Genomic DNA, 23,283 nt, shown 5'->3' on the forward strand with positions numbered 1-23,283 from the left:
ATGTACTACTGAGTTATACCCCTAGTCTCCATGAAGAAAATTGAGCTCACAGTTCTGTAAGTCCAAGAGCACAGTGCTGGAATACTAGCAATTCCTCCAGCTCCCCAGACATCACAATGTGGTGCAGAAGTAGAAAGGGAGCAGGCCAAGTGCAAAAGGAGTCATATGCATGGTGTAGACTCCCTAAATAACAACCTGTTCTCATAACTCAGCATTTGAGATCTGCATTAATGCCTTCTGAGGTGAGTGTCCCCATGATCTAATTACCTTCCATTTGGCATCACATATAAAAGGTTCCACCACCTCAATACTGCCACACTGGGGAACAAGTTTAGGCACTTGGACCACTGGGAGGCACATATCTAGTTTCAGTAAGCTGTCTTCCTTTGTTCCATTTCCTGTGACTCCTTGGCTTGGATCGATTTGCTATCTGCATTACCCAGTATTTGAAGTTTTATGGGTAACAGGGAGAGGCTATAATTTAGAGTGGGGCACTGGGACCAACACTGAATTTATGATAACAAGCCAATTCCAATTGGGGAGAGCCAGCCACACTAGAAATGTCACCACATGATGAGGGGAGGGTGTGAAACTTTGGGCTACATATCAGCCAGTGCTCCAGGAAGCAGAGGAAGGCTAGAGATTGGGTTCTATTGCAAGACAACTGAAACCCCATGCCTCCCTAATGAATTCCAGTAAAAACTCAGGCCACTGAAACCAAGGTGAGCTTCCCTGGTTGGTGAGGCACTGAGCACATCAATGTCCTGGGAAGACGATGCATCCTGAGGACACAAATGCTTTCACTCGGGCCCCTCCCACACCTCATGCCATGTGTCTCTTTTGGGGCTGGTCCCAAATAGTGTCCTAACCTTGGGGATCCCCGTGAATAGGAAGCTTCCAAGCAAACTCCACTCACCTCCTCCCCAGCAGGTTCTCCACACCTTGTCCTCTCTTCTCAACATCCTCCGTCCTCTGGTGAGTCAAGGTCTCTGCACCTCAAAGAGTGTTTCCCCTCTGTGACCACAGATCCAGTGACATCCTTGGGAAAAACAGAATGAGCGTCAATGGTGGACTTTGGTTGCTTCTGCCCAACATGGATTCAAGGGTCCAGTTTGCTGTCCCAGCTGAAATAAATTTAAAAGGAGGGAAATATATATGGAAAGTCCATGTTTAGGAATTTAGATTCCTGAGAGGCCATCCCAGAGACATCCCAGAGACAGCCCAGCTCTCTGGCCAGATAGGGAGTGTTCAATCCACAGAGAAGGAGGGGACATGGGGTCAGCAGTGTCCCTGAGCAGAAAGGACAGGATATCTAAGGCAACTAGAGGTCACAGTGCAGAGAACTAGAGAGAACTAGAGAGAGGCGAGTTTCAGAAGGGAAGGGGCACAGCAGAACTCCCCACCACAGTGTCTTAGGCTGGGGCAACTGTGTGCTGTTGACTTCCAACCAGAGCACACAGGCAGTGGGAGAGTCTAGGGCAGGGGACCAGTGATAGGTGTTTCCTGGCAGTGATGAGTCAGTGGGTGAGATGTTCCCTGCAGGCCAGCAGGGACTCTCTTGTGTTCAGCATTGGGTACCCCCAATCTTCTACCAGGCTCTGTCACAAAGGGGACTTCAGGGACTCCAGGTAGCTGATGGAGTAGTGATTAGATGTTACACACCAGGGAAGAGAAGGCATCTTCTCAAAGAGAAAATCTGGGTGGGGGAGCAGCCTCGAAATGCCAAACTTTACCAACATTCAGCATCTGAGGCCCAGCCATGTGGACTCTTCCCTAATGGAGATGGAAACTGTCAGAGCAGAATTGGGGACTCATAAGTGAGGGAGATTCAAAGGAAGTGGGGGTTCGCACAGATTCCTTTCCTCCTGTGGTCTAAGCTTTAGGTTTCCCTTTCAACATGTGGAAACCAGAGCAGTGCAAAGCCCCAGCCCCGTCATCTCAATCTGCGTGGGGTTGCCCAAAGTGTCTTTAAGGTTTTGGCTGATGAATAACACAATGCTGCTGCTGGGTATTCTGCAAAGTGCATCTAGAACAACAAGAATTTGTGATTCTTGGGCTGGGGTTGTGGCTCAGCGGTAGACCGCTCACCTCACACGTGCGAGACCCTCAGCACCATATACAAAAATAAACAAGTGAAATAAAGGTGTTGTGTCCAATTACAACTAAAAAATAAAATATTTTTTTAAAAGAATTTGTGATTCTTGCCTAAATGTGGGCATCTGTCAAGTCAGATGTGGGAGAACAAGTGCCCAAGGATGCACAGTTTGAGCCACCTGACCTTGTTAACTGGCTGATTAGACTGCCCTGGCTCAGAGTGGCAGATCCTCCCTGGGGAGGAAAAGCTTAGAAAAGCACACGCCCTTCCCCAGTCAGCATCAATATCAGCAGGGCAGAAAAGTCTTTGCTTTGCAGAAGGACACAGAGGGGACACATCCCATACTCTATTTGCCTCTAGAGGATTTGTGTAGAACTCCACAAATATGCTAGGATTTGGGGTTCCATTATGGGGTATGAAGTTTGAATCAGGCCCTTTGGCCTGCCACCTGGGCCATGGTAGCTAAGTCACTTCATGTCTCTGGGCCTCAGTTTCCCTGTCTGAAACATAGTGATGAAGCGAGAGTTTCTCTGCTTCTACTGCAAGGTGGGATTTTTGTAGTTACAGGCCTCTGAAGCCAAAAAATTCCATTTCTTCTCAACTCCCATGGAGTGGTGTTAAGAGTGGCAGCTCTCAATGGTGGGTCATGCGCCTAGTATTGCAGCAGACCCCACTGCTCACTGCAAATTTCTTCTTTCTGAATTCTTTGTCATGAATTTGAAGAATGAAAACCACAGATGAGGATAAGTGAGTGCAAGAGCAGAATATAGTCAAGTGTGAACAGAAGCAGAACTCCCACAGGGCAAGAGGAGACCCAATAGGATTGCTACTTGGGAGTGTGCTAGTCTAAGGATTTATACAGCACTTGGGTGAACACACTGGATGAAATTTATGCAAATCAGTTTTGGAAAAAATACCAATGCTATTGGTTAACTCTTGAGACTGAACTTCCATTCAGGTCTGCCTTACTTCTGTTTTCTCACTACTGGCCTGCAATCCCAGCTTCCCAGGAGGTTGAAGTTAGTGAATCCAGGATGCCCAGGTGTTCAGAACTGCAGCCCTGTGTGGAGAGGGTACCTGTACTGGTCCAGGGCCAAGTTGCAGTGGGGTGACAGGTTGGCATCCTCTGGCTTGCCTCAGTATTGCCTCACTGTGCCTCAAGCCAATTTTGTCATAGCAGGCTCTGGAGAGCTATGGTCTCTGTGGATACACATTCCCTGGGATATCTGCTTGCACTTAGCTAGGGGTAGCAGAAGGTGGTTGGCAATGTGGGTGGGCCCTGGTGTATTCCAGCTCACCCTGGCTATTGCTTTGCTATTCTGGGACAAGTACATGGATTCAGTGGCATCTGCAGCTCTAAGTCATAAGGCCTAACTGACTGACAGAGGTACAGCAACAGGTAGTGATAGACTTTGGTACACAGCAGCTGCAGTTGTTAAGACAATTAACAGGGGAGAGATTGCAGATCACAGCTAGGACCTTCTTTTGAAGGTTTTTTCTTTCAGAGCTATCACCATGGCCAAGATGTTGGGTTGCATGTGGCAGAGAGAACTGGGTAGGTCCCTCCTCCAGGGCACCCTTGGCTGCTAGGAACACATTTTCACCTTCAGTTTTGGGCTCCACATAAGAAGTGGGTCTTGTGCAGAAATGACCTGGCAGAGCAGAAGGAATAGGTGGAGGCTGACAGTGGGTAAGAGACTTCCCCTACTGATGCAGGAGGAAGAATATGGCCACACAGGCTTCTCAAGAGGAGTTGTTGTCTGGTCAGACATCTACGAACAGATCCTAGAAAGGAACACTACAGAGTGACGCCCCTGGGCAGTGAGCTTTACAAAGATCACTTCCTGTGTGGGGTACTGAGTTTAGGGTCAGCCCACTTCACAGATAAGGAAATTAAGGCTGGGAGAAGTCACTTGACCTGCGCATGTATCAGAGCTGGACACTGGTAGAAGCAGAGATTGAATTCAGGGTTACCTGGCCTGATACTGTATTGAAAGAGACTGGATTGGACGTGGGGAGCAGGACTTGGGAACCTGCAGCATGGCTGCTGTCCTCTAGGGCTCTTTATTGTCAGAGATCAGACAACACAAGAATGACCCAGCCGGGGAATGAGGAGGATCAGCGGTGGGCTGGCCAGTGTGCTTCCAGCATTCTAAGGGCAGGTGGTCCAGCTGGGCATAAATGTGCTGGGCTTTGGAGAAGAATGACAAGCTTCTATCTGAGACACTAGTGTGCCATGCCCTTCCCCTGAGGCTGGCATCCCGGCAGTGACTAGAGGAAGTTGGGCTTAGACTGGCTTTGCCCCAAGCAGGCTAGTTGGCACGTCTGGGGTCCATGACAGCTCCTTCCTAACTGCTCAGAATCAGCACTGCTGGCATCATGGTCATGCTCTGCATCAGCCCATACCTGAGGATCTGCTACTAATCCTGTGGAGTCAGCCTCTCTTCACTTGTCCTGCTTATAGCTTTAGGAGCACTCCTCCCTAACATGTGGACACACAGCATCTTGCTGAGATGAGTCTGGGGTGGTCCTGGGACCTGCATTTCTAACAACTGCAGGGTAAGGCCAAGGCTGTTGGTCTGAGGAACTTGCAAACACTCCCACAGCCTCTATGCTTGGTCTGTGTCCATCTGTCCTTCTAGTATGCTATCTGGTTATCTCCCATCCTTCAAGGCCCTTCCCTGCCTTGTCAAACCCTTCTCCATAGCATGAGCCTACACTCCTGTTTCAGCCAGCCTGACTTTTTGTAGCTGAGATACATGCTTACTCCTACCACCCATGCCAGTGGGCCTTGCCTGGTCAATTTACAGGGTTCTGGTGTCCCTGCAGAAGTCCATGCCTCCCTGAGTTTCATTTTACAGCAATTCCCATCCTTTGTTTTTGTTTCCTTTTCTTTTTGCACTGGGACTGAACCCAGATGTGCTCTACCACTGAGCTACATGCTCATCCTTTTTATTTTAAATTTTGGGCTCAAACTTGTGATCCTCCTTTCTCAACTTCCCAAGCAGGTAGGATTATAGGAGTGTGCCACCCAGTTTAGATTATTCTTTACAAATATCTACACCCTGGGATGATAGTATTCTTGAGGGGATTTTCTTTTTCCTCTGCCAGGCCCCACTGGGACAAAGATGTGACCCTTCTCTGGGCAGCTCTAGGACCCTCAGGGATGCAGTCTTCATCCCTCTCAGAATACGGCACCTCAGATTGGCAGCCAGGATCATACTGGCTCCTCATCTCAGGAGCAGCGCAGCTCTGTTGCATTGAGCTCCAATCCTCCTGGTTCCTCAGTAGGTTTCTGATGGATCTGAAGTTTACTGGGGTATAGTTCAGACAGGAGGTTCTTCCTCATTAGTGTATCGTCTGAGTTTGGGGGAGTGTGTCTGACACAGCCATCCCTGGTCACAGAAAAGGAGCAGTCCTGCCCCTGAATTTCTCAGTGGCCCTGCAGCCAATGCTCCCCTCTGGAGGTCTTGGATAGTGTCTGTGATCTCACTGTTATCTGCTGAGGGGAGGGGTGGCTTACCTCCCTAGGTCAGGGAGCAGGGTCCAATCCTCTGGTGGTATGCTCCTTCCTGTTTGGTCACTCTGAGCACCATCCCATTCATCAGTCACAGTGAGACCCCTCCGGGCTTTCCTGGCCACTCTCCCTCCCTTGGGCTCTGCATTGGTGGTGTCCTGGCTTCCTCAGTTCTGTCCATGCCCACACTCCTGGGGAGTGAGTCTTTATCGTGGCTGTATGGGTGACCATACACCTGGTCCTACAGTTCTGGGGGTCAGGATTCTCCCTGGGCTGAGGTTGAGGTGTGAGTAGGCTGCATTCCTTCTACAGGCTCCGTGAAGAATTTCCCTCCTGCCGTCTAAAGCTTCTGGGGGAACCTGCATTCATTGGCTTGTGGACCCTTCCTCTATTCTCCAAGACAGCAATCAGCTCATGTCTTTCACTCTGACCTCTGGATAATGCAGAATAATCTCCCCATCTCAACATCTGCAATTGTACATGCAGAATCTCTTTTGCCATATGAGGTGCTATGTTCACAGGACCCTGGAACATTGTGGGGCTGTTTCAGCTGCCTATCCCTCCCTGAGGCTATTGTGGCACGTCCTGAAACCCATTTTATTAGCCCAACAGCCTTGTCAGTGTCCCTGCTTGGCTGTTGACAGATCTCAGTTCTGCCAACCAGATCAGCTCCCATGACCCTAGAAGAAACAGCAACCCGAGAAGTTACTAGCCCACAGGTGCATACTACCTGACTCACAGGCTCAGCCACAGCCCTCAGACCATAGCATGTGGCTGCTTTGAGCTTTCATCTTCACAGCAGATGTTGCTAGCTCATATATGGTTTGGAAAGGGCTGGTCACAGACAGAAGAGGACAGGGCTTGCCTGCCCTGAGCTGGGGCGGGGGATAGGTCCCAGCTACCTCCTGACTTGCAGCCCTATCTCCCCAGATGGCATCCTGTACTTCTTGAAGAAAAAGCTGGGTGGCACACTGTATGTGTGGGTCTCATGCTGTCCTACCTGCACCCCCATGAGACCTGGAGATTGACCTTCCCAGGTTCTTCCCAGGGCAAGTGAGACAGTAGAAGACTGGGTACTTATATATGATGGATAATATCAACTCTCTCCTTTTGGAAAACTTTTTTTTTTTTACTTACTATTGTAAGTAAAATAAAAATGCTATACAATTAATACAAAATTTAAAAAAAATAGAGAAAAATACCTAAGATCTAAAGAATGAGATAGTAAAAAAAAAAAAAATAGCCTTTAAATTCCAAGAATTATCCTGTTAAGAGTCTCATTTTAAAATAGTAGGCAATCTATGTCCTCATTTCTGGCTCAAAGGCAGGTTGTATAAAGTAATTAATTGTAATAGTTCTCTTTTGCAGATAAATGGCGCAGATCTGTAAAAACAGTCCCACATAGCTGGCCCTCCAAGCAAAACAGAAAACAATACCCCCACACTGTCTCCTGGAGAGCTGGGACCCTCAATAAGAATATGTCCTAACACTTCCATCCTAACACTATCCAAAGTCCCTGGGCTTGAAACACCTAGTGACAATGCCTACAAATGCTGCAATAATGCAGTATGCCCACAGACAAAAAGTAAAAGTGGAGTGCTTCAGATCAAGGTTCCAGGAAGACATGAGGCACTGAAGAAGACACAAAGCTATGCAAGCCTTGGAAGGCATCTGCATTTGCACATTCACTTTCCACTTGAGATAAAGAAGCAGAAGTGGACCTGGGCCCTGTAGTAGGTGCCAGGTGATGACCCCCTACCAAGGAGCACAGCTGTGTTGCAATGTTCTCACCAGTCTTCCTCGAGTGACCCATAGTCCTACATCAGGTACAGCCACTGACAGCAGAGCAACAAAGATCACAAAATTGTGGATGTTTCTGGTTCCTGCAGCCATTTTCTATGGCTATAAATAAGCAAGAGCTCCTGAGGCTCAAAGGTAGAGGAGAAGAAAGAGATGTCTCCTCATTAAGCCAAACATGGTAAATAGCAGCCCTCATCTGTCAAGGGCCTTCTCTATGAACACATGATAGCAATGAGAATGAACTGTTTCTAGTTAAACCTCTCACACGGGGCCAACTACAGCACTTCATCTCAAATCAAAAAAAGAGCCAGGCAGAGTGGCACATGCCTATAAACCCAGCACTTGTGAGGCTGAGGCAGGAGGATTCCAGGTTCAAGGTCAGCCTCAGCATCTTAGACCCTATCTCAAAATAAAAATAAAAAGGCTTGGGGATATGACTCCGTGGTAGAATGTCTCTGGGTTCAATCCTGAGAGCCACGCACACATGCACACACAGAAACACACAAAATAATAGAAAAAGAAATGACTACGATAATATCAAGAGTATTCCCAACAAATACTTGCTCATATATACTTATAGAAAAAGAGGATCAACCTTTTGAACACAGATGATAGAATTATATTTGTTCCAAATGCTCCCTCTACAACTTGTGATATTTCTTTTGTAGAGAAATATCAACCCAAAGCTAAATACATTGTCTTTATGCTCAAATGATGAATTAATTATTGAGAGGTGACTAATAAAACAAAGGCACAATGGAAATTATACACGTACCAAGAATTACCAATGTGTTAATTATTTTAAAAAAGCAGACTTGAAAGTAAAATTTATAGGGAAAAAACCTCACTGATTCAGTGAAGGTAACACAAGTAACAGTTAAAAACTGCAAATGGGTCAAGTTGATTAAAAACTCAATTTTAGGACTGAGTGGTAGGACACTTGCCTAGCATGCAAAACATCTGGGTTCCATCCAAAGTACCACACAACAATGATGATGATAATGATAATAATAAATTAAGTTTTAGAACCTCCTCCTTTCCCTGAACCCTAGTCCTCAGTTACTTTTTCTAGAAATAACAAGTAGCTGTGTCTCCTTCTATGCAAAGTACGTAACAATACATATTTTATTCTGTTTAGAAGACCAGCAAATGACATATGATGTCCTGTACCTCAGCCCACACGAAATCACCCTTTACTGTTCACAACTTATTTTCTCTTTCTTTTTTCCCCCACCACTGTGCAACCTGTTTCAGTGCCAGCAGCCTAAAGGCAGAGGTCAGGCAGAGCTTCTGGGCTAGTCTGCCCCAGGCTGGGCACTATCAGAGGCACAGGGGAGGGGCCTGCCACAAATCCATATCCAGGAATCACTGTCTCACGTAAAGGTGCACAGCAGACCATGAAATGGATGAAGCAGGTTCACCTAATCAATGACCTTTGGACACACATAGTGTTTTCTGATGTTTTATTTCTAGGAACAGCACCATGATGAAGATCCCTACAAGAGCTCCTTTGTACACGTCAAATATATAGGAAAAAATGGGTGTATACGATCCCAAGGGATTAAATTAATTTACTTTCTCACCAACAAAATGAGCTGCCTGAGGGCTGGGGACCTGGCTCATGGCAGAGAACTTGCCTGGCATGCAAGGGCCCAAGTTCCACCCCTGGCACTGGGGAAAAAAAAAAAAAAAAGAGCTGCCTATTTCTACCCAGCCTCACCAGTGCAATGTACTAACAGATTTTATTTTGTAATTGAAGCTAAACATTTTATACATTTGAAAGTCATTTGTTTTCTCTACTGCTCGTGTAGTCTGTCTGTCTTTCTACTGCCTGTGGGTTCTCTTCGTAGTCACTGTAGAAGACATTATATGCTAAGGACACTGCTTCCTTATTTAAGATGTTACAAATACTTTTTCCTACCTGGATTTTTTGTTTGCTTCTTACCTTTTCCACAGTATTTGTTGTTCTTGTTTTAGATATACATGACAGTAGAATGCATTTTGACATATTATATATACATGGACTCTAACTTCCCATTCTTGTGGTGTAGAAGGTGAGGAGTTAAAGTGATCATGTATTCTTATATGAACATAGTAAAGTTATGTTTGATACATTCTGTTTTCCCTATTCTCTCACCCCCACCACTCCCTCCCTTCCTTTCATTCCCCTTTGTCTAATCCAATGAACTTCTCTCCCCACCACCTTATGTGTTAGCATCTACATATCAGAGAGAACATTCAGCCTTTGGTTTTTTGGGATTGGCTTATTTCACTTAGCATGATAGTATCCAGTTCATCCATTTACTGGCAAATGACATAATTTCATTCTTCTTTAAGGCTGAGTAATATTTCATTTTGTATATATACCACATTTTCTTTCTCCATTCATCTGTTGGTGGGCATCTGGATTGGTTCCATAGCTTAGCTATTGTCAATTGAGCTGCTATAAACACTGTGTGGTTGCATCACTACAATGTTATTTTAAGTACTTCAGGTACATGGGATAACTGGTGGTTATCAAATGGTGGTTCCATTCCAAGTGTTCTGAGGAATCTCCATTATGCTTTCCAGAGTGGTTGCACCAATTTGCAGTCCCACCAACAACGTATGCGTGTACCTTTTTCTCCACATCCTCACCAACATTTATTGTTACTTGAACTCTTAATAATTGCCATTCTGACTGGAGTACAATGAAATCTTGATGTAGTTTTAATTTGTTTTTTCTCTAATTACTAGAGATGTTGAATTTTTTTCATCTGTTGACTGACCACAGACACTTCTATGGTCGCAGAAGATCCTCTGCTTATTTATTGATTGGGTTACTTTATTGGTGTTAAGTTTTTCAGTTCTTCATATATAGGAAGATTAATGCTGGATTGGAGGTGAAGGTGGCAAAGCTTTTCTCCCATTCTGTAGGCTCTCTCTTCACATTCTTGGTTGTTTCCTTTGCTGTCGGGAAAATTTTTAGTTTGATATTTATGATCTTTTGGGAAAGTAAAAGGTGCAGTTCCTTAGAAATTTGGCAGTTCCTTAAAAGGTGGCTGGAGGCGGGAGCTAGGAGAAGCCATCCTAGAGCTGGTTTTACAGGTAATTAGAGTCTTGTCTCTTTAATTTAAAACTCCCTAGCATTTACTCATGAATTGAACCTTCTTTAATGAAGCCAGCGCTGTTCGTGTGGCAGACCCAGGTACATACCTGGGAGAAATGAAAACACATGTCTGTACAAAAACTTGTGTGCAAATATTCATAGCAGCATTATTAGTAATAGTTCAAAAAGGGAAATAATCAAATATTCACCAAATGATGAGTAAGATGAGTCAATTCCTTCAACGTAACCTTATTCAGCCATAAGAAAGAATGAAGGTCTGAGCTTGTAAAATAACATGGATGAACCCTGAAGATTTTACACTAAGAAGCCTCACAAAAGGTCACATAGTGGATAATTCCACTTCTATTATGTCCAAAATAGGCAAATCTATGGAGACAGAATGGAGATGAGAGAATGCCTAGGGCTGGGTGAACTGGGGGAAAATGGTGAATGACTGCTAATGGGTACTGACAGGATTTCTTTTGGAGGTGATGAAATATTCTGAAGTTGATTGTGGTGATAGTTGCCCAACTCTGATGTGTACTAAAAACCCCTGAGTAGTACACTTTAAATAGGTGCATCACAGGGTATGCAAATTATATCTCAATAAGCTATTAAATAAAAAGGAACAGGTGTCCAATAGAAAAAGCTACTCTTTAACCTTTCAGACTGACACACACAATGGCCCACATAGCACTTATAACAACTGCCAGGAAGACCCTGAGGAAGATCAAATAACTGCTGAGCAGAATTCCAAAAGTACATCAAATCTCCCTTGCTGCATGACATATGAAGTCAGAATGCCAATTCACCTGTCCAGAAACAGGGAGGGTCAGAAATAGAATCCAAGGCATGGCTTTGTTAAACATGATACAAAGAAATAAAGGGAGGCAGTATTTTCCAAAACAAGTAAGGCTGACAGTGGAATATAATTTTCATCAATAAAATATCTACTATGTCAACTAAATATTATGGCTTTCTTTTTTTTTTTCACTTGCTATGCTTCTATCACTGTTCTTAGTCTACGCTTGCTATATTCCATTTAAATGCATTTAAAGCCATGAACAAGCAAGTATAATGCAAACCACTATGACTCAGAAATATGCAACCAGTAAACCAAAAACTCCACGTTTGCTAAATTACTAACAAGAGAATTTGTACATCTGTGGATTAACAAGATAATACACATTAAATCTGAATAAAGAGGGAAAGCACTTGAACAGAGATGCAAACATGTTCATGGTGAGCACTGATAAACCTCAAAAGGAGAAGTCCTGTAGCCTATGACTTTGTAACTCCCTGCCGAACAATGAAAGTCAGCAACAAAAAACACAAAGTCATAATTGTAAGATAAGACATGGTGGGCAGCGACCAAAGGAGGCAGATTTAAAAAGGCTGCCGAACGAGGCTTTTTTTGAGATTCACTCCTGGGCGGCAATTCATCAGACCCACAGAGTGGACAGGAGAAGGGTCTGAGGAGAAACCACATGGGAGCTCCACTGGACTGGGATTTTATGGGGCTTAGGCAGGAAGGGAAGGGCTTGGGACAGGAAAAGGTGTTTTTAGAGTCCCTTGTCCCTCTGGAGTTGGTCACAGGAAGCTGGTTGAATCCCAGGATTGGCCAGGGGATTCTGCTGACAGGCGTTTCTGTCGGCATCTGATTGATGTTTTTTCCCACGGGCAGGCTGCTTCACTGCCACCAACCTGACAATAATGACTCTGGTCCATCCCTACATCCCTATTTTAGCAGAACATAGTACATCACTTGGCAAGACTGTCCTATTAAAGATTTAGGTCCAGGGGCTGGGGCTGGGGCTCATCAGTAGCACACTTGTCTGGCATGTGTGAGGCACTGGGTTTGATTCTCAGCACTCCACATAAATTAATAAAATAAAGGTCTATCAACAACTTAAATAAATAAATAAATAAATTTAAAAAAAGATTCAGGTCCAGAATCTTTAAGAAGTGGAACTAAGGGCTTGGGTTGTGGCTCAGTGGTAGAGTGCTCACCTAGCATGTGCAAGGCCCTGGGTTCGATCCTCAGCACCACACACAAAAATAAAATTAAATAAATAAATAAATAAATATTAAAAAAAGAAGTGGAACTAGGGGAAGGGGAATTTAGCTCAGTGGCAGAGTACTAGTGTAATTTTCATCAGTTTTGTGGTACCAAGCCTGCAAAAAAAAAAAAAAAAAAAAAAAAAAAAAAAAAAAAAAAACCCTAGGAACCAATCTCTGAAAAACCTGACTCTGAACACTAGGAAGTTCTTGGAAGGCAGCTCATAATAGTCCTTGTTTTCAAATTTCTTTCCCCTTCAGAATCTACTTTTTCAGAACCGTTCCTTGCCCACAGCCTTTGTGAGTGGACTTCATGCACCAATGCTGCTCCCCACTGGTTCCACACTCTGGAACAACACATAGATGTGGAGCCTTTCCACTTCTTGAGAAATTCTGCCACCTCTGGATCAAGAATGGCCAGAAGGGCATTGTTTCCCACTGCCCGATTTCTAATTCTTTAGGATCCCTGCTACCTTCTCCAGATATTTTGAAATGTTAAAGTACTCTAGTGAAAACACTGTCATTCCCATTTGTGGGGAGCCACTCTGAATGACCCATGCCTTCCATCCTGAACCAAGAGGCTCTGACCAATCACTTGGTGACTTGGGCCAAGAAGTAGAAGGAATATCTTCAGGAGCTACACTCAGCTATTCCTTTGTTATACTACACCTTTGCCCTGTTTGGAATAGAATGGTCCACGAAAATGCCCTTTGTGTGTCCCCTTCTCTTGCTCTGTCTCTGGGTGTGGCCTTCCTAGATATCAGTCAATCTGCTGACAGCAGACACCAGAAGCTAGACTCAACGCCCTGAAACCTGACCCCCTGTCTCACTTTAATGGCTCACCCCTCCACAGACCCCTAAGGTCAGAAAAGCTGTCACAGGACCAAAGAAAAAGGTATCTCTGTTGTTTGTGTAGTTATTTCCTGCAGACCAGTTCACTCAGGAGTGACCCTGAGTGTTTCAGTACTAAGAAATACGACACCCATTTAATTAGAATCTGTGAGGACTGGCCAACAAACTGTACTGTAGTGATCTTACATGTCACCTTATGCTAAAAGTGGTATTTGCAAAGCACAAACATTCACTCTGTTATCTCTGCTGCATCAGACTGTATCCATAGAAGGAGAAAAGTTGTAGAGGTGAAGGTACATTTCAAACAAAATCTGCACGTATTACTCCATTTTAAAACAAGGTAATCACATGTTAAGACGGACTGTGCCTGCTATCAAGAACACAAGCAACAATAAAGGTTGGCAAGGATATAGGGAAACAGGTACACTCATACGTTGCTGGTGGGACTGAAAATTGGTGGAACCACTCTGGAAAGCAGTAAGGAGATACCTCAGAAAACTTGGAATGGAACCACCATTTGACCCAGTCATCCCACTCCTAGGTTCATAGCCAAAGGAAAATCAGCATACTACAGTGACACAGACACACTAATGTTTATAGCAGCTCAACTCACAATAGCTAAACTATGGAGCCAATGTAGTTGCTCTTCAACAGATGAATGGATAAAGAAACCGTGGTATATATACATGGAATATCACTCAGCCTTAAAAAGAATGAAATTATGGCATTTGCTGGTAAATGGATGGAGCTGAAGAATATTATGCTAAGTGAAATAAGCCAATCCCAAAGAACCAAAGGTCAAATGTTTTCTCTGATATGCAGATGAGAATTAACAATAAGGGGGGTGTGGAGAATACAGGTATTTTGGACTAGACAGAGAGGAGTAAAGGAAGGGGAAGGGTCATGAGGGTAGGTTTGACTGTAGAATGAATGGGACATTATTACACTATATGCAGATATAATTACACAACCAGTGTAACTCTACCTCATGTACAACCAGAAGAATGAGAACTTACACTCCATTTATGTAAAATGTGCCAAAATGTATTCTACTGTCATGTGTAACTAATTAGAATAAAAAATGTAAAAAAAAAAAAAAAAAAAGAGGATGAAATCTGCCTAACTGCATGCATCATGTCTAGACCAGGTGGCCAGCAGAGATAGGAAATGACAAACTATGAGTTGAATTTGGGCCAAAATTATTGGGACTTTTAATTTGAACATAATCTTCTCATACAGTCATGCATCATTTAATGCTCAGGATAAGGAGTGAAAAATGTGCCCACAGGAAATCTGTCTTTGGGGGAAGTCACAGAGTATATTTACAGAGACTAAGTTGGCTCCTACATCAACAGGCGATACTATTGTGTGAGATCAACATCATATATGTGGACCATCACTGACCAAAACATTATCATGTGGCATGTGGGTATACTTGAAGGCTGTCCACTACAAGGAAGAGTGTGAACTTCTGATTTGCTATGAGAGAACCCAAGCAGCTCTGACGCTTAAAGACATCATGAATAGATTTCAAATAAGCGGAGCATCTATGCAATTGGTTTTCCACAGCAACATGACCTGCTTCCTGACAGCCAGGACCTGAGAGAGAGCTGCCAAGGAACTCATGGTCACTTGGAAGGCTGCTGGGTCCTCATTCAACTCTGAACATCCAGGGCTGCAAAACTAGGTGGACACTCACTCTCAGCTGATAACACGAATCAACCTGCATTTACTCCTGCTTGGAATGGGGTCATCAGAATCATGTAAGACATTCAAATGCAAAATAAAACTTCAAGCACACCATGAATAACAAACATGGTCTTGTTGATAAGGTCCAACAGTGGGAAAAGAAAGTCTTGCAGCTTAAATGTGGAATCAACCCAATGCCTACTGAGGGATAAACAGATGGACAAAAGATGTTATCTTCTCTTCTGCTATTCAGCCTTAAGAAAGAGGGAAATTCTGACCCCTTCTCCAGCAATGTAGAATCTTGAGGACAGTACACAAAGTGAAATGACCTAGACACAGTGGGACACATACTGTATGAGTTCACAGTCCTCAACACAGATGAGGTACCGAGGGTTCTCAATTTCATAGAGACAGAAAGTATAATGATGGTCAAGTTGCGGAAGGAGAAGTGGGAATTAATGCTTCATGGGTGAAGAATGGCTGTTTATGGTGATGGAAAAGCTCTCCCGATGGATAATACAGCTCATGCCCCACATGATGACGTTATGGCCAACGATGGAACAATGCACCACATACATGAATTTGTCCCACAGTATGACAGCACAGTGAGATTGTAGCCATCTCAGTTGGTGTAAGAGCACTCTAGGATGTTTATACAATGATGAATCACCCTATAACACATTTTTAGGAATATATCTCCATTTTTAAGTGAGACATGCATGTAATTGAGACAATTCTCCCTCTACACAGCACAATGGTTAACATGGCGAGTTTTCTACACATTTAAACACATTTTGTGGACAGAAAGATAAAACATGGATTGAATGCCCAGCTGTAAAGCAAAAGGCTAAGTTAGGACGTTTGGAAGCAGCTCCCCAGTTCCACTGGGTGCTGGGTCACATCCCATGCACTTCCCATCTTCTCAGCAAATATTATTCTCTGTCTTTAATCAGAAAATCTCCCATTTGTTTCTTTTTTCTACATGTGAGACTTTCCATAGGGTGCATAGGTGACAATGAAATATGCAGGTCAAGAGCAATGTCTGTGCTCCCAAATATGCTATGTAACTGGAGAGAGATTGATTGGAACTGAGAGGCTAACCTGAGGTGATCCATAGACTCCCAGATAGTGCAGACACTCTAGGAAAACCATGAGCATGTTTACAATTTCCTATGATTTTATGACCTCAAAAGGAGTCCTTGTGTCAAACATGCCTAAGTGCAGAGTGTGTGTCCCCTTAACAGATTTCTGAAAACAGTGAAGGCCAGTGGCACTTAGCAGATTAGATTTGCTAAACTGAGTGTTTCCTTTTAGGGTTTTCAAGTGATAATTCAGTGTGCTTGGGTTCTTTTGTACATACTGAGCTCCTTCTTGGGAGGTCATGTCATTTCTGCCCTCCCCCTTCTTCCTTGCCATACTCCTTCATCTCCCACTGCACTGAACTCTGAAATGGAAATGCCCAGAGGTTGGATATCTAACATGTGTTGTGTTGACAATGGAGAGAAGAACCCGGGTCTAGACAGAAGTGAAAGAGGGAGTCAGAGACCCATAGGTTAGTTTGGCAAAGTGGACAGAGTTTGGACCAGTCACAGCAGAGACCATCTCCTCTAGAACTCTAGGACAGGTGCACATACCAGTCTGACAGTTACAGGTGTTTCCCTTCAAACTGGTTGCCAGGTTGGAATGAGTGATGACATCAGAGGCTTCCAACCTTCCTGATTGGAAGGGACAGACTCTGTGGACCACTGGCAGTGCAGTGGGCAACAGTTTGTTCTCAGCACTGTTCTTCACCTGATTTCTCCTGTTTGGAGAAGAGCAAACAGACTCCTATTCAACCAAATTCTGGAAGAAAGATTTACCTTAATAAGAACCTAGGTTTTGTAGAAGGAAGACAGAGTATTGGAGAACTTATGGCAGATCAAGAAATCTCCCCGTCTGGGCAATCGCCTTCCCAGTCTGGGCAATCGCCTTCCCAGTCTGGGCAATCGCCTTCCCAGCCGAGCACCTCACAATCCCACCTGGGGGTGGTGGTAGATGATGAAGTGGCAGGTCCATCAGGTAAGGGAGCTCGAGTGAGAACTGATTTGACATGATGACTGGTAAGGACGAAGGGGTAGAGCAGTCAGGAAAGGTGGGAAGCCCACTTTTGAAGTTCAGAATAGGCCACGGGACAAGGAAGTCCACATGGATGGAAAATCTACAGAGAAAGGAATTGGGCTAGAAGATGAGATCTAAGTTCAGGAAGTGGGTAGAGGGAATGTAAAAAGGGTCACTCCACCCATGAGAGAAAGTGTCCATAATGAGGAAGAGTTTTAAGGAACAGGGAGATGGGACAATGATACAGAGAATCAGGGGAAGACGGCTACCAGCCAAGGGGAGAGATGGAACAATAGCTCAGAAGGCAACAGTTGAAGGTCTGGCGTGTGGGAGGTGAACTGGGATCAGAGGATGAAAGGATGAGTTCCAAATTCAGGAGCTTGACTCTGCTTCCTTTACTCAGCTCTGTGGGTAAAACCCTGCCTCCCATGTCGGTCGAGAAAGAGAGAGTGGACCTCAGAATCTGAGGGAGACTCGGAGGATGATCCCCCGGGAATTTTTGATTCTGCACCCTGGGTAGAATCTGGTCTCCTGCCTGAGACCACTGGCATAAAGAGAAAGAGAGAGTCCTCCACTGAATCTGAGGATGAGCTGGAGGATGTGGAAAGTGAGCTAAATCACCCCTGGGATGTGGAGTCACTGTGTGGCCTCAAAATGAAAGTCAAAAAACGGCGAATGGACTTGGTGCAACCAGAACACCATGAGGTTTTCAACAGGCTTCTAGGTAGGGAGACACCCAGGTAGCGCCCTTCAATCCTGCTCTTTACACAAAGAAGGAACTTATAGCCTCTGCACTTTTCCAAAGAGCCCTGCTATCCCTGAGATCCCCATTCCTGGAGGACTCAGGACCCATGTACCCTGTGAAACTCTTAGATGATGGATGATTACATTACACCTGAAAAATGACCCTGCTTGGGATCACAGAGCTTGATTCCAATTATCCTCACTGATTGCAGACACTGTGGCTCTACTAGATTTCCTCCTCCCTGAGGGGTGACCATCAAATGAGAAAATAACATAGTAACTCTAATTCTGAGGTGGTGCATTCTTGGGGGATGATGGGCCCTCGCGGTTTAATCCAAGTTCTTAGTCATACAGACATCTATCTCTTACCCCAACCCTCACTCAGTTGTTTCCCGGGGGGTTTCAGGGCAAAGCAGCTTTCCCAGGAATGTTCCTGTCCTTTTCCTATCCAACTGGGATATTTGGCTCTTTTGGGCTCTATTGCACTCCAATCCCACACCTTCTCCAATGGAGGTCCTATTCTTCTCTCTGTTCTCTATCACCCATGAAGCCCCTTCTGGTTCCCAACTAACACCAGTGTTCTGTTCACAGAGGATCCTGTTGTCAAAAGATTCCTGGCCTGGGACAAGAATCTGAGAGTGTCTGACAAGGTGAGGTGGTTCTCCACTGGGCAGTGATCCTGCTCCAGCACAGCCTGGAGAGGGGAGGGCTTTCTAGCCCATGGTCCTTCTGTCTCCATGTAGAACCAACAAGATGTGCCAAGTCCTGACCCTTTGTGACTTGTCAACATCTCCCTTCAGGGCCTAGCAGTTCCATGCAGTGAGGACAGGTGGACCTTGCTTCTGCTTGGGGTGTTGCATTCCTATCCTCCCCTCTCTGCTATTGTTATCTGAGATTTTGGGCACCTCTCCTCTTTTATTTTTTTAAATGTTTTTTTTTTTTTTAGTTGTAGATGGACAGAATACCTTTATTTTTTTATCTTTATGTGGTGCTGAGGATCAAATCCAATGCCTCACAGGTGCTAGCAAGCTCTCTACCACTGAGCCACAACCCCAGTGCTCAACAGCCTTTTATCTGTGATGCTAGGGATTGAACCCAGGGCCTTGTGCATTCGAGGCTAGCAAGCACTCTACAGAGTGAGCTATATCCTTATCGCTGGGGCTCCTCTCCTCTTTACACTTCTTGGGACGCCCCATTCTCCAGCTTACCCAAGACCCTCCTCACCCAGCTCACCTACATGCCTTTCCTCAAAAGGTCCCCTCAGAGCTGATCCTACAGTACACACTAAGCCTCCTCTTCCCCCGACTGCTCAGACTGTCACAGGTCCTTCCCCAAACCAGCAGGTCTCCTTACTTGGCGACCTTCTCTTAGGGGCACTCTTCACCCCAGACTCCCATTCCTCTGTCCCCTCTTTCCTCCTCTTCCAGGATGTGACCTCTCTCTGTGTTCTTCCTCTCTCTCCATCAGTACCTCCTGTCTATGGTCATAGCTTATTTTACCCGAGCTGGCCTCTTCTCCTGGCAGTACCAGAGAATCCACTTCTTTCTGGCCCTGTGAGTATTTGGTCTCCTTCATCAATCAGGACTCACTACCTGGGAGGGTAGGAGGGAAGCAGAGGGGCACTAACCTTTCTTTGACTTTTAGCCTCTTTGTCCTGTTTGCTCCGTGTACACGAGATCACAGCACTGTAGTATAGTTTGTTTTTCTTTTCCACACTTCCCTAGTCAAAGCAAACACACATGCTCCCTAAAGGCCAGTTGTTAAAGATTCAAGGAAACCAAGGAAACACAAAGCCCACCTGAGAGGAGTGGAGGAAAGCATGGGCACCTCCTATCCCTGGCAGAGACTGGAGGTGCAGCCACATCTGACTGCTCTTCCTTCCTGTATCTATACCAACATTGCTCTGTTTTCTGCCTCTGGATTTCCAAGACAGATGCCCAATTCCCAGCCTGACACAGGTCCAGTATAGGGTGGTCCCCTCTGGTTCTTCATACAGGAGTCTTCTCACATTTGTGGCTCTTTCTACACACCCCCTGAAAATTCTCCCAAGATGGGTCCAACCACCCCTTAGGCCTCTCCCACAACTGTGTTGCTCAATGCTTTCTAGAAAAAGGCTGGAGTCCTTCAGAAGGTGTGTGTCTGGCAGAGTCCTCTGGACCAAGGTGTGGTCCTCCATAACACTTAATAGGGCTGGTGCAGTCCTGTCTGAAGATGGTCCTCTGGGAGTCCATTTGGGAAGCTGACTCCAAGGGCAGGTCCTTCTTGCTTGTGCCTCTAAAGAGCAACCTGGTTTCTTTCCCCAGCTACCTGGCTAATGACATGGAAGAGGACAACCAGGCTCCTAAACAAGAGATCTTTCGTTTCCTCTATGGGAAGAGCTACGCCCAGCGTCCCCTGTTCCACAAACTGCGCTATCAGTTCATCTGCTCTATGGGCTGGAACACTCGGGTTTCCAAGGAGGAGTGTGAGGAGGTGAGTGGTGCTGTGTGTGCTTGTGGGGGGAGAGGGATGGGCTGACTGGAGAGACAGGAAGGTGGGTGGCTGCAGGTGGGCTCTGGGGAGGAGAAAGCTCAGGAGGGAGGGAAGGACTTCCTGTGCAGTCCTCAGTTTTGCATTTATCCATGTTACTAAGTATTCTTGATGGATCCAAGCAGAAATATTCCTAATGTTAAACCAGTATTCTACTCAAATCAGGGACAATGATAAAGCTTGTCTCTTGATAAAATCAACTTTTCAAATTTGATGGGAAGAGACACCAAAAGGATTCTATCTGTCAAAGCATCTTTATAAATGCTTAATTTAGTTATCTGATACAGGAAAATATACTCGATTTTTATTGAAAAAAAATCTGAAAAAATGTGTCCTACATTTTATATAACATGATTCTGATGTGTCGTCCATGTGAGTAATAGCTGAAATAATGTTGTGATATCCATATATAGCTACTTCATTTGTCACCAGGCTAAATAAATCTAATAATTACACCTTGCTATGTCACCTCCTTTGTAGCTGACAGAACTTAGTTATTAGAATCAAGCCTCTCATCATTGTAGTTTTAGATATTTGCAGACTGTTGAATCACGGTGACTAGAAAGTCCAAATCAAGGTGAAGTAATCTTAAGAAGTGGAAAAATAAATTAACCATATCTTCAAAACCCTCAATATCCTGTAAAGTCATCAGCTTTGGTGGGGGCTCTTTTCCTTTCCAGATTCAAGCTTATAATCCGGAGCTCTGGGTGTGGCGCCGAGATCGCACCCTCATTGCCTAGAAGTCCTGGAACCATGGAGGCCTGAGGGGAGGGACAAAATTCTGCATCCCTGGCTTGATGACAGACAGAGTCAGTGATTTTCTACTTAGGATGCTCAAGGACCTAACTTCTTGATCCACTCCTCTCCACCTCCACCCACAGCCACCCTCTGCAGATGGTGAAACAACCTGAATCTCCAAGTCAGCTTCATGGTCTCAAACCCCAACCACACAGATGACCCCCTAGAGGTGTGCTGGGTGCTCTGAGGCTGCTCAGCCAGACCTGAGAGAGAACAGTTTATCACTCAGGATGTGTAAAAATCCTTAACCCACAGCAATTGGGCCCACATGTCAGCTTTGATGAATGGTTGATCTTGGTCTAAAGTTAATATCCTTTAGCCATGAATCTCTCTCTCTCCCCCTGTAAATTCTCTTTTTACCTCTCCTTTTAATTCATCTTGGGTCACATATCCCTTAAGGATACCAAGCATGGAGATGATTTATTTATATGATTGTCACAGTTTTAGAACATATGATAAATGTTATTTATTTTGAACACTGTTTATTTTAAATAGTTCCAAGATAGATATTGTTTGGAAAATTGTTTTTCCTTATTAGTTTTTTAGTGAGTGTTATAACATGTTTGTGTTCATATATATATATTTCTCTGAGGTTTTTATTCTTTTTATCTATTTTATCTTATTACTTTTATACCTCAGTGGTATTAACCCATAATCTAATAAATATAACATTTTAATTTGATGTTCTATCATCATTATGGTGAATATCAAGCTGCTGTTATTTAACTTTTCTTTAAATGTTTTTCTGTAGTGTTTATTGTTAGAGAACACATGTGTTATGTGCTTGTGAAGAGTACAGCACAGTGCATTTGTGAGGAAACTGAATAAAATTGAAAATCTTCTTACTGTAATGATGCATATGATCTTGTCATTCTGGATTATTTTTTTGTTGTCAAACAATACAGGGTTGTTGTTCATTGACCAAATTTCTTACCTGAGGGAGAAAAACACCTCAGTTATTTTTTTAGGTACCGAAATAACAGAGAAGGGTGCAGAACTTAAACTAGAGACTGGAAGAGGAAACACAGGAAGTCACTGAGAGAGACAACACAGGAAGAGCGAAAGAAAATTTAAAGGAAGCTGTACAATAATCTTAAATCCAAAATCGAGGAGAGCATATTAAGAGGAGATGGCTTCCTGGTAATGTCCAAGGTAAGAGACACAGGGGGAATAGTAGTCTTTGCTACTTGAGTCAAAATGGGAGTCTTCTCCACAACCTGTGTTTCTAGTTTTACATGTGAGAAGAAAATCCAAAGAGTCTTCTTGAAATAGAAACTTGTGAAGGGAAATGAAGGTACTATAGCAGGTTGGGAGAAGAATGAGATGATAGGAAGAGCTCGAGCTGGTAAATAGAAGGCACAGAGAGGAAAGAGCTAAGTGTTTGGGCAATGAATGACTGTAGACAAGCACCTTGAGAGATGAGAGCATCAGAGAATATTGGAACAGCTGGAAAGAAGCAGGTAAAGCAAAGTATCAGCCAGAAGAAAAACAAAGCTAAAGAGAGATGGCAACAGAATCATCAATGTGATGTGATGTGGGGTTAGAGAGGCAAGTGGAGATGATGTGAAGGGACTGGAAGGGACCAACATGGAATGAGCTTAAGATTGGTTGAATGTGTTAAAAGAGGGATGGTGGTTGAGTGAGTGGAGTAACTTCAGAGGTAAAAGTACCAAGAAGGAAGAAGTCATTAATGACAGCACTGTGTAAAGCAAATCTGATGCTGATCAACCACATGGAGGTCATGTGCTACCAGTTGAGGCCAAAGGCCGCCCCTACACCATCTTCTTTTTAGACATCAGCCATAAGCTCCGGATTTCCCAGGCCACTCGAACTTCTCACCAATGGCTGCAAATTCGGGGATTCCCATGATCCTATTGTATAATTTTCTATAACATCTCACTGAGGTTAGGAGAGCACAAATCCTATAATTACTGATTTGTCATGTAAAAAAGGACACAAATTGGGACCAGCTAAGAGAAGAGACTCAATTTTTAAAATTTCCTATGCCCTTTTTTA

The 23,283-nt window shown here is 44.3% G+C and overlaps 3 protein-coding genes across 15 annotated transcripts in view; 2 read left to right on the forward strand and 1 right to left on the reverse strand.

The window, feature by feature from the left end:
* LOC308650666 (speedy protein E4A-like) overlaps window positions 1–1,174 on the reverse strand; it is a 45,491-nt gene extending 44,317 nt beyond the window's left edge. For all 7 annotated transcript variants that reach the window (XR_014022381.1, XR_014022382.1, XR_014022383.1 and 4 more), the window contains exon 1: window positions 917–1,174. The gene's annotated coding sequence lies outside the window, so the exon portion shown is untranslated. The remainder of the gene's footprint in view (window positions 1–916) is intronic.
* Window positions 1–23,283, forward strand: part of ZNF12 (zinc finger protein 12) — a 1,264,586-nt gene that overhangs the window by 388,497 nt on the left and 852,806 nt on the right. The window lies entirely within an intron of this gene.
* LOC308652258 (speedy protein E4-like) lies at window positions 17,192–21,783 on the forward strand (the record flags this gene model as incomplete). The annotated part of the gene is made up of 6 exons (XM_081300032.1): window positions 17,192–17,198; window positions 17,717–17,920; window positions 18,532–18,590; window positions 19,408–19,493; window positions 20,244–20,412; window positions 21,150–21,783. 6 exons carry the CDS (start codon window positions 17,192–17,194, stop codon window positions 21,207–21,209), a joined length of 585 nt encoding a protein of 194 aa, XP_081156158.1. The 3' UTR covers window positions 21,210–21,783.

Source organism: Spermophilus citellus (genome assembly GCF_964194105.1).
Source record: "Spermophilus citellus genome assembly, chromosome: 6".
Classification (NCBI taxonomy): domain Eukaryota; kingdom Metazoa; phylum Chordata; class Mammalia; order Rodentia; family Sciuridae; genus Spermophilus; species Spermophilus citellus.